Source organism: Manis pentadactyla, chromosome 5 (genome assembly GCF_030020395.1).
Source record: "Manis pentadactyla isolate mManPen7 chromosome 5, mManPen7.hap1, whole genome shotgun sequence".
Classification (NCBI taxonomy): domain Eukaryota; kingdom Metazoa; phylum Chordata; class Mammalia; order Pholidota; family Manidae; genus Manis; species Manis pentadactyla.
Window position 1 is genome coordinate 154298523 of NC_080023.1, and position 16855 is coordinate 154315377.

Here is a 16855-nt window from a genome sequence, read left to right on the forward strand (position 1 = left end):
TAAAATCTAACTTCATGAGTCTGCTCAGGACAGCATGGCTTTTATTTCATTTGGTGCTTACTTCATTCATTCATTAATCCTACTTTTGTTCGGACTTAATAGAGGATCAGCCCAAAGCTAGGTGGTTTGGAATATGGGAAAAACAAAAATTTTAAGACACAAACCCAGTCCATAAGAAAAAGATCATGAGCTCAGTATGTCGGGTCCAGCTATTAAGTGGTCAGTCCAGTGACCCAACCACCTTTCCTTCCTTCCTTCCTCCCTCTGGCCTCCAGGGCCTCTGTGCACAGTGGGCACAGGGGCTTCCCTGAACTGCCAGACCTGTGGGCTCCCTGGAGAATGGATGAGGAAAAACCCCAGTCTTCTGGCAGGAGAAAACCTCCTCCGGCATTGTTCATCACCCTCCAGGAGCCCCCAGCCAGGCCTCCCGAGGGCCTCATGGAGAGCAGAGCAGGGCCTGGACACCGTGAGGCTGCAGTTCCGGCTCCAGCCCTGTGGCCAGCTCGCTGTGTGGCCCTGGAGTCACTAGCCTTCATTGCCCTCCAGGTTTGGACCTTGATAGAAATACCTGCCACCTGGCATTTACCACCTCCCAGCATTTCCCCCAGGAGGGTCTCTCTGAGAAGCCCGCACTGCCATTAGCTCCTAGGTCCCCGGCAAGTCTCAGAGGGGCACAAGTCCTGAGGGGCCAGCCCACGTCTCCCAGGCCTTTGCACCAGGGGGCTGCTGCCTGCCCCGCCTCTCTGTGCCCTGCAGGGCTGGCTCTGCTCACCCCTCACCCCTCAAGTATCAGCTCCCACATGCCCTGCTCTAGGGGTCTTTGGCCCTGACAGCAACCCTGTTCTTCCCTCCCCATCCCATCACTCCTGGTCAGTGGCTTCCACCACCCTGCCTCCTCCAGAATGGCCTGGCTGTGTAGCTGCCAACTTGCTGAGGGGACCCCAACTGCCTTGTTTGCTGCAGCATCCCTAGCGCCCCACACAGGCCTGGCACACCGTAGGTCCTCAATAAGTGTTTGTGGAAGGAACAGATGAGTGCCAGCTGTGTGTCCAGCCTTAGGGGAGGCTCTGGGGCTAGGGAGAGGCAGTGACAGCCCTGATGCCCGCGCGGGTGGCCACATCCCCTGCCAGCGCCCGCCCTCGTGCAGCCTCTCAGGCTCCCAGCCACCCCCATCCTCCATGCTGTTGACGTTGGAACAGACTGAAGCGTCATGTGAGCACTGGGGCACCTGTTCTTCGAGCCTCTAGATAATTATCTTGGCCTTATTAAGCCCTTAATTATCCAAGCAGCTAATCAGGCTCCCAAATATAAGGGCTTCCTCACCCCGGGATCTGGAGGCAGGGTTCAGGCATCTGCAGGACATCCCTGGGCTCGGCAAGGTAAGGACAGGCCCTACTCTGTGGGACTCCTCCCTGAGAGGGTCTTATCCAGCTCTGTCCTTTTACAGATGAGAACACTGAGACCCAGGGAGGGTAAGGGACTTGCCTGAGGTCACACAGCAACTGGGTGGCAGGGCCAGGGCTTGGAATTATGTTCAACCCCTACCCAGTGCTCCCCACCTGACAGGAAGCCACTGGACATTGCAATCTTCAAATATTCTAGGGCTTAGGCAAAATCAAGGAGACAGCTGATTTGTGGGGCCTCCTTGGGCTCCTGCTTTTCAGGAGCTCAGAGCTGGACAGGGGCAACAGGAGCAGATTAGGGGGCACCTAGGAGCATTGGCAAGCAGAGAGAGGGAGGAAAGGACTCCAGGTGGAAGAAAAGCGTGAGCAAAGATTGGGGGTGAGGACAGCAGGAGACACTTATCTTGGGGTGGGATGGATTAGATACACAGTCAGTTCAAGCTGTAGTCTTTGAGCCTGGGGGTGGTTGGGGGTTGAGGGGAGGCTTCCTGGTGGGGGAAGCAAAGGCTGAAATTAGGATTCCAGAGGTGTGTAGGTTATGGATGGGTGGGTGGAGGGCTTCTCAGAGGGAGGGACAGCTTAGACAAAAGCACAGCACAGACAGAAACAAAACCCTGCTATTGACTGTTTGTCTCAGAAACACTTGCATGACCATGTTATCCCAAGCCACTTACTATTCCAAGAGCGTGAAAAACCCTGCCTGATTGGCCTTCACACCTGGCCTCAGTTCTGGCTTGGGAATGGGGAGATTGGGTGGTGCTCTGTCTCAGGGCTTAGTCTCCCCAACTGAGAGATGGGGCTGGGGCTGGAGGAGACCTTCACACAGCCCCTCCCAGCTCCGTCATTGCACTGAACTTCACAGTCCTTCCAGGGATGATTTTTAAAGAGATTTGGCACTGGACATGCAAGTGTTTGCAAGTGTGTGCTTGCGGCGGTTGAGGAAACACCAAGATTGATGACTGTCAAGCCTAGATAGATATTTAAAAATTGAATGAGATGAGAAATAGATTACACTTCCGTTTAGCAAATGTTGATTGTAGGCTCGACTGGTCTCCTCTGGCTTTTTAAATTTTGGCTACTTCTCATCCTTTAGGAATCACCCTAAGCATCTCCTCTTTAGAGAGTCCTTCCCTGAACAATCCCCACCCTGTATGTGCATGTGAGCATGGATGCACGTGCATGCACACACTCACATTTTATCCCTTTCTATTGCTTCTCTTTAAGATTTGGGAGGAGTAGGACTCTCCCTACCATGTATGTGCAGCCTGGTCTGCCTGGCACATAGTAGGCACTCAATAATGCTAACTGAATGAATGAATGAATAAGTGAATGAATGCAGGCCTAGGCTCTGACTGGGGAGGCGGGCCCCCAGCAGGCACCTGTGTCTGTCATGGATCAGTGCAGCCCTCAACAGCTAAGCCCTTGCCAGCAGGAGTCCAGCTCGAACTCTGCATCTCCGGGTGGCACAGGCCAGGCCCCCTGGTCCCACCTTCATTCTTTTTAGCCACAGCTCAAACCTGAAATAAACATTTGGCCTTTGGTTGGGAGAATTTCAGGTCTTGGTAAGTAGGAGGCAGAGGTTCCCAGGGTCCAGGATTGTGATGGGTCTTTCGCAGGAGACTTGAAGGGCCCAGGAAAAGAGGTCCTTTTTCAGTTACCTATGTACCTGCTGTGAGACTTTGGGGCCATGCCCAAGTTTCCCTGTGGTGAGGTAATGAGATTGCTGTAAGTGAGACTGAGCTGGAGGAGGTGAGGGATGCTATTGGCTGTAGTGTCAGGATTGGGGGAGCAGAGGGACCCTCTTCCCATACTTCCGTGAGAAGTCCCCAAGCCGGGACCAGGTAGGAATCCCCTCTGCATCCCCAGCATTCCTGGCACTGAGCCACAGTTGAGCTCATGAAAAAATGCAGCTGATAATGCAGGCTGGGCAGAATGCATCATGTCCACGGATGAGCAAACAGGCTTTGAGAGGGAAGTGACCTGCCTAGGGTGATTCCAGAGGCCCCGGGTTTAAGAGGACACTGATCCCTATGGAAGGCAGTAACGAGGTTTGCTGTACTGGCTGGAGTCCAAAGGCTCCTAGATCCCCAAGATCATCCAGGGGGCCCAGTCTGCTCTAGAGCCAGGGTCTGGTGGGCTGCACCCCATTCAGGCTCCGTGGCAGCGGAGGAACCATGCTGCGGATCCTGTTTCTGACACTCTGCGGCCTGCTGACCCGCACACGAGCTGATCCCGGGGCACTGCTGCGGTTGGGCACGGACATCATGAACCACGGTGAGCTCATGGGCCTGGGGGCTGGGACAGCGGTAGGTGGTACCTAGTGATGTTCATGTTTGCACTGCCTTGAGCATCCTGCAATCCTCAAAATAAACTTATAAGCAATATGTTATTATCCCTCCGTTTTACAGAGGGGGGAAACTGATGCCCAGAGAAAATGAGATGACTTTCCCAAGGTCCCCCTACAAGTTGGAGGCAGAGCCGGAAATCCTGCTTCCTTGGAGCCCCTCCCCCCTCACTTGGCCCTGATGGCTGTGGTTGGCAGCCACAAGTAGGGTGTAGGGATAACAGACATGAGCCAAATCCCAGCTCTGCCAGCAATTTGCTGTGTGACTTCAGGCAAGTCACTTACCCTCTCTGTGTTGCTGTTGCCCCTCTGTAAATGTAAAAGGTAAATAAATGTAAAATAGGGTGACCAGTCCTTACCTGGCAGATCAAATAAAATGTGAGATTAAAATCCCCTTGGGGGAGCTTTAGTAAAATTTATTTTCTACCTCCGAGCTCCATGACTTCAAGGGAAATGGTCACATCCAGAACCAAAGGGTGACAGTTCTATCAGCTCAGTATTTGTCCCCTCTCCTGGAATGGCCTCTATTATAGAGTGTTTCTGGCACAGAGTCATTTGGGGTTGGGGCTGCCAGGCCTGGGGAATCAGAATGCCTCACTTTCAAGCACAGAATCAGCACTTTCACAAGCTCCTGAATGAGTTCCCTGGTCACCAGGTTTGGGAGTAGCTGTGCCCCAGGATAAAGCCAACACTCTAGCTCGGGGTGCAAGGCCTCCATGAGAGGACCCCTGCAAACTGCTCCGGCTTCTCTGTCATGTCTCTCTCTGCCCTCCAGCCATGCTGAGTTGCCTACTCGTGCCTCCCCACACCCCTTTGCTCCCCCCTTCGCTACCTCTGCATTTGCTGTGCCCTCTGCCCAGCGTGGCCTCGTTTTTCCCTTTGCTTCTTGGTGAAAATTCCTATCCCTCCTTTCAAAGACCAGCTGATTTGTCACCTCCTCCTAGAAGACTTCCCCTTCTCTTCCCTTCCTGGCCCAAACCTCACCTGTGGTTCCTCCAGCTGTTTGCACTTATTATGGCTCTTGTCACTCATTTCTGTCATTGTTGGTGGCCCTGTCTCCCCCCTGAGGCTAGAGGAGGGCAGGGGCTGGGCGTGACTCACCTCTGGGTCTCAGGGTCGCCCAGCCCATGGCAGGACACAGTGAATGTGGGGCACCTGGTGGAGCCACCTGCAAATGGCCTGGGCCTGGGATGCCTGAGAGCTTGGCCAGGGGCGGGGAAGCAGTGGGGACCCCTGGTGAGTGTCTCTGGACCCTCCCCCTTTCCAGAGGTGCAGAGTGCCATGGATGAGAGTCATATCCTGGAGAAGATGGCAGCTGAGGCGGGCAAGAAACGGCCAGGGATGAAACCCATCAAGGGCATCACCAAGTGAGCAGAGGGTGGCAGCTGGGGCAGGAGGTAGTGGGGAACGCCATGCCCAGGACCTGAGAAGGCAGGAGAGAGAGCTGGTGCAGGACACGGGGACTCTTCCCTGCCTTGCTGCTGGCTAGCTTTGTGATCTTGGGTAGGTCACTGCTCCTGCCTGGGCCTTAGACATCCACTAGGGTCATTGGGAGGGGAAAGTGAGGTTGAAAAGTCAAACTCCAACTCCCTGCATGCAGCAGGGGCTCACTGAAAGAACATGAAATTGAGTGAAAAATAATCAAGTGGCAAAGCCAGAAAGGCATCAACAATAATCTAATGATGGGGCAAATTTGGTCCATTGTAAGGGGCATATGGGATTGATTAGTAGGGGCTGCCTGGAATGATGTGCTGGAGAGGGTTCAATTAGCAATGTCTGCCAAGAGCTCAGGATGGGCAGGTGGAGGTATATGTGTCACATCTTTGTTACCCTGAATCTTGACTGGTGGCTCCCAGCCATGGGTGATTTTGCCTCCATGGGACATTTAGCAAAGTCTGGTTTCTGGATATATTTTTGGTTGTCATGACTTGCTGGAGTGTTGTGGAAGATGCATCTAGTGTCTCTAGAGGATAGAGGCCAAGGGTGCCACTAAACATCCTACAGGGCACAAGACAGTCCCCCACAATGAAGAATTATCCTGTCCAAAATGTTAATGATGCCACTGTTGATAAATTCTTATCTAAGCAAACCTCCCCATTTTTCCTATGGGGAAACTGAGGCCCACAGAAGGGAAGGAAGCAGCCCCAAATCACAGTCATCCCATTGTCCTGACTCACACATGACGAGTGCTTCTGTGTACTAATTGGTTCATGTCTAGTCTTTTTGTTTGTGTTTCATGATGGCTCCACAAGGCAGGCTTGTCTCTGTGACATGGCATGGGGAGTTTATCCAAGGCCTCCCAAGCAAGGTGGTGGAGGAGTGGGTGGAGGGCCTGGGTCTTGCTTGCCCAGTTCTCATTGCTATGGATGTCTGTCCCCTCCCAGTCTGAAGGTGAAGGACGTGCAGCTACCTGTTATCACATTGAACTTCATACCTGGGGTGGGCATTTTCCAGTGTGTGTCCACAGGTATGACCATCACTGGCAAGAGGTGAGTATGGCAGGTGCGGGGAGGTGGGAAGGGGAATGGAGTCCTTGTCTCACTCTTACAAGCATATTTATTGAGTAGCTACTGTGTCTCCCCTGGCTGCTGTGGTCTGAGATGATGCAGACTTGGTTTCTACCTTTGAGGGTAACCAGAGCTGAGTACAGACAGTCACAGACTAGTGATTAGCCTGGGACAGACGAAGTGCTGGCAGTGTGGGGGGATCAGAAGAGGCTTTGGGGAGATGTTGCTGTCCTCCAAGGATGTGCAGGAGCTCACCAAAGCAAGTGGGGTGAGGAAAGATTGGTTTTGTGATTTGGGGCAGGTGCCACCTCCTTTTCTGTCCTGTGAGGGTGGTCCCCTACCCTTTCCACCTCGCAGAGATGCTGAGACTGTGGGCAAAGAGGAGACGGGGATGGTGGGCACAGTGACAGAGATGCCCATGGTGCCCGCCTGCCCTCTCCGCCAGCTTCATGGGTGGGAACATGGAAATCATCTTGGTCCTGAACATCACAGCCACCAACCGGCTTCTGCAGGATGAGGCCTCAGGCCTCCCCGTGTTCAAGAGCGAGGGCTGTGAGGTCATCCTAGTCAGCATGAAGACCAAACTGCCGAGCAGGTGAGGGGCTCTGGGCCGGTGGGAAGGCTGTCCACGCTGCCACCCTGGCCCGGCACCCTGCTTCCTGAGCCACTGCACTTCCTTAACTGCGGCCCTGTATGTCCTGGGCCTGACTTCCTGCCATCCGTGCCTCTGTCCCCACCCTCTGTGTCCAGCATGCCACCTAAGGTTGTCAACAAGCTCCTGGACAGCACCCTACGCAAAGTTCTCCCTACCCTGGTGAGTGCCCAGAGCAAGCCTGTACCCCTCACCCCTAGGAGTGCTTAGACCCGGGCTGGCAAGTGTATTTTATCTCAAGTGATCATGACTGACTGAGAGTGGCTGAGGAGGATTCTGCGGCTGTAACTGGCTCAGTGGGAGAAAATTCTCTGATCACCAAGTGATGTCTGCCATGAGCACAGGAGCATGCCACAGCTTGCCGACCCTGCCTAGATCACCAGTCACTGAGGAATGAATCCTCACGAAGTCTGAAGGCTGTGGTCACTAATATTGCAGGATTCTAGTCTAGGCTCTGCCATTGACTTTCTGTGTGACTTGTGGCCTCAGTTTCCCCTCCAGTCCTTGTCCCGCCAGGGCTCTTGGGACTCCCCATGGAGTACCATTCAACAGTGAGGAATGGGGCGCTCCATGTAGGGGCTCCCTCATCCCAGTGCCTTCTCTGCTTCCAGTTGTGTCCAGCCATCAATGCAGTCCTAGTGTATGTGAACAGGAAGTGGGCCAACCTGAATGGTGAGTAACCTTAGCCATGCCTCGCTCCCACGTGAGGACATCAGGACAGCCAGATTTCGATGTCCCCATTTCCCACTCAAGTACCTGCGTCCAGCCTAGCTTTGGGAGTGAGGAAGTCTGAGATTGTGTATCTGTCCATCCCCCACTGTCCAAATGGGAAGCCTAAGGCCTGGGGTCCTCACCTCTCAGCCCTCAATCCAGTATTCTATCCAGCACCCCTGAGACTCCAAGAACATTAGTTTTTTCAGACTCATTCACAAACCTTGCACCCTGAGTGGTTAATCCCAATAGCGATGATACCCAACTCTTTCCTTTGCCAAGGGGATCTGCTGCTTCCATCATCTCAGGGTCCAGAGAGCTCCCCAGTATGGGGCAGAGGGAAGCCCAATGGCTAGGACTGAAGGAAACTGGCTCATGTGCCCAGCAGTGTGACTGGGACAAGTCACTTCACTCCTCCGAGCCTCAGTTTCTGTATCTTTAAAACAGAGCCAATAATCCTGACCCTGCCAGTCTGTTATGGGGACTGCGCTGTGGCACCCACTGGTGAACTCTCAAATTCTGTGCCTGCAAAGTAATGTGAATGGGGGACGATTTTCCAGGTCATGCATCACTGCCTCCATTCTACAGGTGGAATTACTGAGGTTCAGAGATGCTAAGCAATTTGCCTTGGGTCACACAGAGAGACAGACTACCTGGTGCCCAGGCTAAGCTCAGGTGGCAGCTAGCTGGTGCCAGCTCCTATGGGCTGCCCCGGGTTGGTGTGTCTCTGAATGGAACCTCATCTTGCACAGTCGCTATGCCCGTGGGCCAGATGGGCACGGTCAAATATGCCCTGGCGTCCACTCCGACCACCACAGCCAGCTACTTCCAAGTGGACTTCAGTGTAAGTACCAGGGCCCACAAGAGGGCTGGGGCCACACCAGCCTGCTTCTACCAGGGCGGGTGGTTGTGCCGGGGCTGTGGAGGGTGGAAAGGCTCCTCAGGCCCCGGCAGACCAGGCCTACCATGGGAGTATTCCGACATGGGTCCATCGCCCACTTTCTGCTCTCAACATGAGCCCTGAGTCCTGAGCTGATTTCTGGGACTGCCAACTTCACACACACCTCCTTCCAAGGCTGTCTGTGTCCCCCACGAGTGGCTCACCCAGCTGTACCCACCTCCCCACTGTACAGATGGGAATACTGAGGCCCAGGGAAAGGCAGGACTTGGCTAGGGTCCCACTGTAAGCTGGTGGCAGAGTTGGGGCCTCACCAGGTTTCCAGAACTCCGGGTGACTAAGTGAGACGCATCTCTCAGGAATAGGAAGAAAAATCCCAGGAAGTCATCTCCCTGTGAAGTCTTCCCTAGCTTGGTTCTTATAGGCCCCACATTGTTTTCCATTTACCTTCTCCTTAGACTAAAACAGAAAACACATTTTGCATAAATAAGGGCTCCAGCCAGTCAGAGCCAGATTAACTTGAGGTCACTTAAGCAGGCCTAGGAGGGACTGCCAGTGGTTTGGTGGTGACCCCCTTGTCCCCTTGGGCCTCAGCCTGCCTATCTGCACACCGGGAAGGTCGAACCCCTGCAGCCTGCTCTGGCTCTGTCATCTCAGGGCTTGCTGACTCGGGGCTGTTTGAGCACCATTAGTTTGGAAGACTGAGACTCACCACCGGCCACAGTCCTCATGGCCGAGCTGAGTACGTCTCTCTCGGCCGTCCTCCAGCCTGTGGTGCAGCTGCAGGAGGGCACTGCCATCCAGCTCGCTGAGGCTGGGGAGGCCCTCGAGCTCCCGGAAGGCTATGCTGAAGGCTCCTCCCAGCTGCTGCTCTCAGCCACCCTCCTCACAGCAGAGCTTGCCCTTCTGCAGAAGTCCTTCGATGTGAACATCCAGGATAAGACGGTGAGCTGCCCATGGCTCCCCGTGCACATCTGTGCCTACCCCCTGGAATGACAGTCCCTGCCTGGTGTGTGTCTGTCCTGAGAATGAGCCTGTGATTAATGGGCAACACTGGGACGAGGAGCTGCCAGGGCTGATTTTGGTTCTATCATCAGTTCACCCCAGCATCCGCCATTTCTTTGCCATGTAACCACCCAGATCATCTACTCATCCATCCAACTGTCCCTACAAATGGGAGTTTATTCATCAGCCTATAATTCTCAAGCATTGCCCTCCCATCCATCTTTCTGTCCAGTTTTCCTCCCATCCATCTATCTCACTGCCATGTATTCATGCCCTAGACTCTATTCCCTCCCAGCTAGCATCCATCTCTTCCTCCACAGCACCCACATTCAGACCAGGGCCTGAAACTACTGAATGAGGGAACCTGTGCATCTGTCACTCACCACCGGACACCCATCTGCCCACCCAACTCTCCGTTACCCATCACCTACTCATCTACTCATCCGTGCGTCCATCACCCCAATGTATCCATTCATCCTCCAGTCCATGCACCCACCACCCATCCACTCATCAATACATTCATCAGACCGCTCCACTGTCTGTTTATCCATCCACTCCCCTATCCATGATTCCATTCATCCCTCTACCCACCTATTCACCTGCACAGCTATCTATTATTTATTCTTCTACACAAACATTCATCCATCCATGCACCCATCCGCTCACCTACTCATTTGTTTATCCATTTCCCCCATCCATCTATCCATCCACGAATCCATCCACACCCCACACCCCCATCCACCTCATCCACCCATCTCTCACCTATCTGCCTGCTCTTTTACCCAACATTTTCTCAGCATTTGACCTTGTGCTCAGCACTGTGAGCACTGGAATGTGTAAGCCTCCATCTAGGCTGCCTACAAGCTTGTTACCTACTTAGTCACAGAATGGTAAGGGTTTTGATGAAAGGAACCCCATAGAGCACATTCGATTGAGTCAGAGGAGATGTTTGTTGGGATGGGTCAGGGAAGGCTTCAACAATCCTAATCTTACTTTTATTTTGCAGACTGGAGAGCTGCCCTCACAAACCACAGAGACGCTGGCTGGCTTCATCCCTGAAGTGAGTGCCCCAGCTACTCAGGACCACCATGCCCCTGCTGTGCCCTGTTCTCCAGCCGAAGAGTCAAGGGATTTGGGAGGCCACTGTTCAGTGCCACCTGGTCTAAGTGGAATCATCCCAACGTCTCCATGCAGTACTCTTTCGAACTAGTGTAGAGACACCTCAGTTTTTGTGCGTTGTACTTTCTATGTCCAATGTAGAAATAGCCAGATTGTTTTGTTTCTTTTATTTCCTGATAGACATATCCCAGCCTTTGCATGTCCTGCTTCCTGTGTGCCAGGTAGAAATCACCTATTTCGTGACGGACTCCTGGCTTTAACTGAGGCCACCAGTCTGAGGGTTGGCCCTGAGGGGAGCTCCCTGGTTTCTGTAGGTGGCTGAGGCATATCCCAAGCCAAAGCCCTTGGTGACACAGATCAGGATAAACAAGCCCCCCCGGGTTACCATGAAGACAGGCAAAAGCCTGCTGCACCTCCATGGCACCCTGGAGATGTTTGCTGCGCGGCGGCGGCACAAAGCTCCTGTATCCCTCTTCCGCCTAGAAACTGTGAGTAGAGTCTGCTCCCCATTCAGTCCCTCCATGGATATTTGAGGCTGGAGGGTGGGGTTTTAGCTGACAGCCCAATAATGGATTTCTTAGTTAATCTCAGTTGTGTGATCCTGATCTCCGGGCACTGTCAGCCTGAAGTCTGATCCTTGGCTCTGCCCCTGGGCCTTTGAATGGGGAGAAAGATCAACAAACTGAGAGTCAGGAGTCCAGTCCTCCCTTTCTCTCTCCTCCTCCCTTCCTCCTCCTTTCCTCTTACTAGCACTCTTCTTCTTTCTGTCCCTCCAACATTCATTAGCATCTGTAAGAGCAGTGAAGGTCTCACCCAGAGGACAGTGGGAGCCTAGGGAGATCCCCAGGCTAGTTTGAGGAAATCACAAAGGACTTCCCAGAGGAGGCAATGCCTGAGTTATGTTTTGAAGGTTGAGCAGGAGCTGACCTGGCCAAGAGTTGATGTTGGGGAGGCTGGTGAGGGAGGGCATTCTAGGTGGAGGTCACAGGATGTGCAAAGCCTGGACGATGACATGGTATGTACAGGGGCCTACAAACCTGCCAGTTATTTTTGAGAGTGCTGTCCTGGGCCAGGTACAGGGAAGACCAGGAGCCCAGGATGGGGTCATGGGGAGACTGCTGGGCTCAGCTCCTGAAGATGAGATGGGCAGAAAGGACGTCCTCTGCTTTGTCTTGGCAGTGGTGGTGGTGCTAGGAAAGGGGGAAAGCCCCGGTTCTACCAGCCCTAATGGGGGACCCACTGCCTTTTCCTTGCTTCCCCCCACGGCAGCACTTCAACCTGAAAATCCAATACTCAGTTCACGAGAACCGGCTGCAGCTGGCCACCTCTTTGGACAGGTAGGAGTCTGCGGCCCACACGAGCATCCCCGAACCCCTGCGTGGATGTTACCAGCACCACTTGGTTTCCTGCTCCAGAGTCTCCCTCTGACCCATGCAGCACAACCACACGGCCAGGTTTCTCTGGTCACCATCTCTGTTCTAGAACCCTCAGTGGCTCCTCATTGTCTGCATGATCTTTTCTCAAGTCTTAGCCTGGCACTCAAGGCCCTCCTCAAGTTCTCCCCCCACTGCTCCCACTATTCCACTAGGCTCTTACGCAGTGAGTCTGATCGTGGGCCCATGTCCCCTTTTCCACTAATCGGCCTTTGCCCATGCCACCCAAACGGCACCTGCCAATCAGCACCCACCTCAAATGCCACCTCCTCCAGGAAGCCTTTCCTCATACTAATAACGGCTAACATTTATAGAGCGCTATGTGTGACGAACTAACTACATGTGTTATACTCATTATTCCACCTCAACACCCTAATTTCACATTCAGTTGCTCATTTATTTTTGTATTTGTTTTAATCTTTGATCTGACTTGTATTAAGCCAGCATTCTTTCAGTCACAAGAGTCAATTCCAACTTTAACTGGCTTAAGCCCAAAAGGGAATCTTTTGGCTCATATAATTGAAAACTCTAGGGAAATCAATTGCAGGTGTGGCTGGATCTAGGCGGGCAAAGTCCTCAAGATTCTGTCTCCCTCTTCCCTTGGCCTCTGCTGTCCACTTTGTCAGCTGAATTCTCAAGCAGCCTCTGCCCAGGTGGCGGCAAAGGGAAGCCCAGCAAAAGAGAGGCCTCTTGTCCAATAATTCTAATAAAATTACCAAAGCTGCTTCTCGCTGGATCACATGACCAACCCTAAGCTTATTACTGTGGCTTGAGAGATGGGATGCTCAGAAGACCAGGCCCGCGTCGGTCGTGTGCTCACCCTGGGGGCTCTGGGTTCAGCCCCCACTGAGTGCTCTGGAAGGAGAGTGGAAAATGGAGGGTCTGTTACCAGAACAGAGACTAGATGTTGGAAAGATAGAGCCACCAGAAGACCATCACATTGCCTGTTCCGGTGCCAGCACTTATCAGTGCCTACTGCAGATGTGCAGGGGAGGGGCCAGGCTGCAGACTTCTGCATACCTGGCCTTTGGTCGGAGCGATAGACATGGCTGGGGATCCCAACAGGAAGACTCAGGACCACTGACAGGAGGCGGCAGTTTGAGCTGAGAGAGACGAAATGGGCTGTAGTGAAAGGTGGTGAGTGCCCCATCATAGGCAGCATCCAAGCAGAGTCTTATGAGCACCTGGTCTGAAGGCTGCAGAGGGGACTGCTGCATCATGGAGGTGTTGGAGGGGTCCGACATCTCCTTCCTCCAGGGCCAGGGAGGTGGCTGGCTGCCCTGCCCCTCCTTGTTTCCTTCTCCCCCACAGATTGCTGAGCCTGTCCCGGGTGTCCTCGTCTATTGGTGCCTTCCGTGTAAGTGTCCCAAGTGTGTCTGCCTGGTCTGGCTTAAGGGCAAGACTGGGCCTGTTCCCCCATGGGGAGACAGGGAAGGGCCCTGAAATAGAGGCAGAGTGAGTGATGCAGTCACTGTGGGACTTCGAGATCCTGACCTGATGTGTGACCTTGTGAATGTTGCTTAGCCTTTCTGAACCCATTTCATTTTCTGGATGGAACCTGGACATCTCCTTGGATTAGTGCTAAAAACATTGTCATGCATAGCAGCAGCCTGAGCTGGTGTGGTTGGCCCAACAGTCATTTTCATTAGTCTCTGTAGCCTCGGGGCCCAACACAGAACCTGACCTAGTAGGTGCTAATAATAATAACAACAGCACTGGCCATGTGCTATTGCTATACCCAAACTCATTGAATCCCTGTGAGTAGGTGCTATTATATTCCACTTTCACAGATGGGGAAACTGAGATACGGAGAAGCAGTGAATGAGCCACTGATCAAAGCTACTGAGTTTTCTGTAGGAGCAGGAATGGGGTCCACAGGCCACCCAATGTCTCCTGGATTCCTCCATGCCTGCACCATGACCCAAGGCCCACATGTCACCTGAACAGGGACTAAGCAGAGGTGAAGGGCATCGGCCTAGCCAGACAGGGTCAGGCCCAGTTTTGATGCAAGGTGGACAAATTATTTCATGTCTCTAATATTCATTCCCAGGGCCTCTGAACCTAGCTGGAGTGAGGGCTGAAAAAACCTGTTGATTCATTGAATGATGAGATGTGGGCCTTTTTCCCTTCCTCTCTTTCCCCCAGGAGAAGGGATTGACTGGCTTCATCACCGATTATCTCCAAGAAGCCTACGTTCCAGTTGTCAATGGTGAGGGAGGGCTCCAACAGGCTAGGAGTTTTCTGGTGCCAAGAAGCCCTCTAAGCAAGAAGGGATGGCACCTAGGGGTCTCCGAGCCTGTCCACTGACATCAAATGGGGGAGGCTTAAAGGGAATGTATGGTCATTATGAATCTTTGAACCGGCGTTGGGACAAAGTGGCCCCTACAATTTGGACCCTTGACACTTGACCCCACACCATGAGTCCAGCCTTGACCCCAGACCCTGGGATGTAAATACAGGGTGCTCAGGTTTATGCTCCCTAGGCCAATGCAGCTGGCAGTCACCATGAATCCGTCACTGCCCTGTCCTCACGGCTCTGCTCCCGGCAGCCACTCCTTCATCGGCCGCAGAGCACTCGGGCTGAAATGACTCTAACTGTGTTTCTCAGATTTGCTCCAAGTCGGGCTCCCACTTCCCGACCTTCTGGACATGAATTACAACCTGGCAGAGCTGGACATAGTAGAGGTGAGGAAAGGAGTTGGGGAAGGCCATGTCAATCAACACTTTCAGCCAACGAATGATGAGCAAAAGCCTGCCTGTCCAACCCGGAGGGAGCCGGGCTGAGGAGCAAAGTGGCCATCAGTATAATCCTGCCAATTCCTTGAATGAGATCTTGCCCCTCAGAACCTGGTCCCCCCTTGGCCAGGGGCTCCGCACAAGGAAATGTGAATTCTGCTATTCTCCTTCTCTGCCATGTTGAGCGAATAACTTCACCTTTCTCTATGCCTCCATTTCTCTTTGGCTTAAAAAGGGGATGATAATATGTGTATCCACCTTAGAGAGCTACTGTGATGATTCATTGAGAAAATTCACCTAAATGCATACAGTAAGTGCTCAATAAGTATTAGCTTTACATTGCATGCCAAGCTTTGCGCTTGGAACATTAAACACAAATTCTTCTCACTGGATTGCTCCATTCTGGGAGACAGGCATGTTTGTCCCCACTTGACCATTGAGAAATTGAGGCTCAGAGAGGTGAAGGATCATAGGCAAGTCTAATTCTTCCTCTACTCTTCAACACTGTGCTAGCTTCTATTTCCTGGCCACAGCCCGCTCCATCCCATCCTGCACCAGGGTGGTCACTGCCATTGCTCCTCCCCCCCAACACCTGGCCCTTTGCCTCCTGCCAGAACGCCCTGGTGCTGGACTTGAAGCTGGACTGACCAGGGCAGGACTCGCGTGCCAGCCGCCTGCACGTCACCAACCAGCTGCACTGCATAGGGGCCCCCAACTGGATCTGGGAGGCCTTGCTCCCTGCCACTGGTGGCCACTTCCTTTGATGAGGCATGAGGGGGACAGGCCCTGTCTGGGGCCTTGGGAATAAACAGGAGAAAGGCCCTCATAAACATCTGATGTTTGACCTCTGTATTTGTAGCAAGTCAATGTGTGAGCTTTTGGTGGGTTTTGGGGTCTAAGACCAGCTTGGCGTCTGGGAGAAGCTGGCCACAGCTATGGGGGCAGGCTGAGCATACATTGATTACATGGTGAATGCCATGTTTAGGGCCTTACTGCACCATCTCATTTCATCCACACAATAACCCTATGAGGGGAGGGCCACCACTGCCATCCCCACTTTACAGATGAGGAAACTGAGGCACATGGGGTCAGCTCCCTTGCCCAAGGCCATAGTTAAGCAAGTGGCAACACTCTTCCCATCTACCTTAGCCACTTGCCCCACATCCCAGTAACTTGAGGAGGCCCTGTTCACGCCAGTGGAAGGCCTGGGTGCCTCCAGGAATTCTCCCCATGCCACCACCCTCAGAGCATCTGTCTGAAGGTCTTTGTGTCTGTGGGAGTGACTCTGCATATGGGGATCTGGGTGGGTGTGTAAGGGTAGGGGTCCATGCCTTGGAGACCCATGTGTCTGTGGGTAGTGTGGTGTGGCTAGAGGCCTGGCTTGGACGCCAGCTCTCCCAGAGGCCACAGGGCCCCAGCAGGTGTGCCCTGGCGCAGCCTGGCCCAGGCCCACACCACAGAGGAGGGAGGGCTGGGGAGGGCCCTCCGGGAGGGCTCTCCCCTCCCCTCCCTTCCCCTCTCCTCCCCTCCCCTTCCTCCCCTCAGCCCGGATGCCAGGCCCGCCCCTCGTTCCTCATTGTTGCCCTTAATCCCATCACCCATCATTTCCCGGCTCTGAAACAATGGCAGCCTTGAGGCAGGCCTAGCGGATAAGAGGCCTGGGTAATCCACGGGTGGCTGATAACCTACCCTGGGCATGCCAGAGACGCCCCCTCCGCTCCCCCAGTCCCAACGTGGAACGTTTGCATGGCACACTCATGGCTTCTAAAGGCTCACTGCCACCCTCCCCAGGCCCCGTGCACAGCTGGGGAAACCAAGGTACAAAACTGTGAGAGTCACAGGGGGCCTGGGGTCTTGTCTCAGCGTGATCAGGAGCACACGGGGTGGCCTTGGACAAACCGCAACTTTTCTCCTGACTTCAATTTTCCCATCTGGGAAATGGGAGAGGGGTTGCTCTGATCTCTAAGCTGATTTCAACATTCTTTGTTAACCTGGGCAGAAAATGGGGACTGAGCTGTCAGGGGAAGCCCTGCACTGTGACTCCACC

The 16855-nt window shown here is 53.5% G+C and overlaps 1 protein-coding gene across 6 annotated transcripts; it reads left to right on the plus strand.

Annotated features, from left to right (window-relative positions):
- Positions 1-161: 161 nt before the first annotated feature.
- Positions 162-15626, plus strand: BPIFB6 (BPI fold containing family B member 6). Of its 6 annotated transcripts, XM_057502912.1 has the most exons (16): positions 162-546; positions 3556-3677; positions 5015-5114; positions 6132-6236; positions 6700-6849; positions 7005-7068; positions 7518-7578; positions 8370-8461; positions 9284-9460; positions 10527-10580; positions 10954-11127; positions 11909-11976; positions 13384-13429; positions 14218-14281; positions 14681-14757; positions 15423-15626. In XM_057502912.1, exons 2-16 carry the CDS (start codon positions 3578-3580, stop codon positions 15453-15455), a joined length of 1365 nt encoding a protein of 454 aa, XP_057358895.1. In that variant the 5' UTR covers positions 162-546; positions 3556-3577; the 3' UTR covers positions 15456-15626. The 6 variants fall into 6 exon arrangements, with proteins under 6 accessions (XP_057358895.1, XP_036758452.2, XP_057358892.1 ...); XM_036902557.2 differs by lacking the exon at positions 162-546 and having other exon boundaries at positions 3529-3677; XM_057502909.1 differs by lacking the exons at positions 162-546; positions 3556-3677 and having other exon boundaries at positions 4330-5114.
- Positions 15627-16855: the final 1229 nt, after the last annotated feature.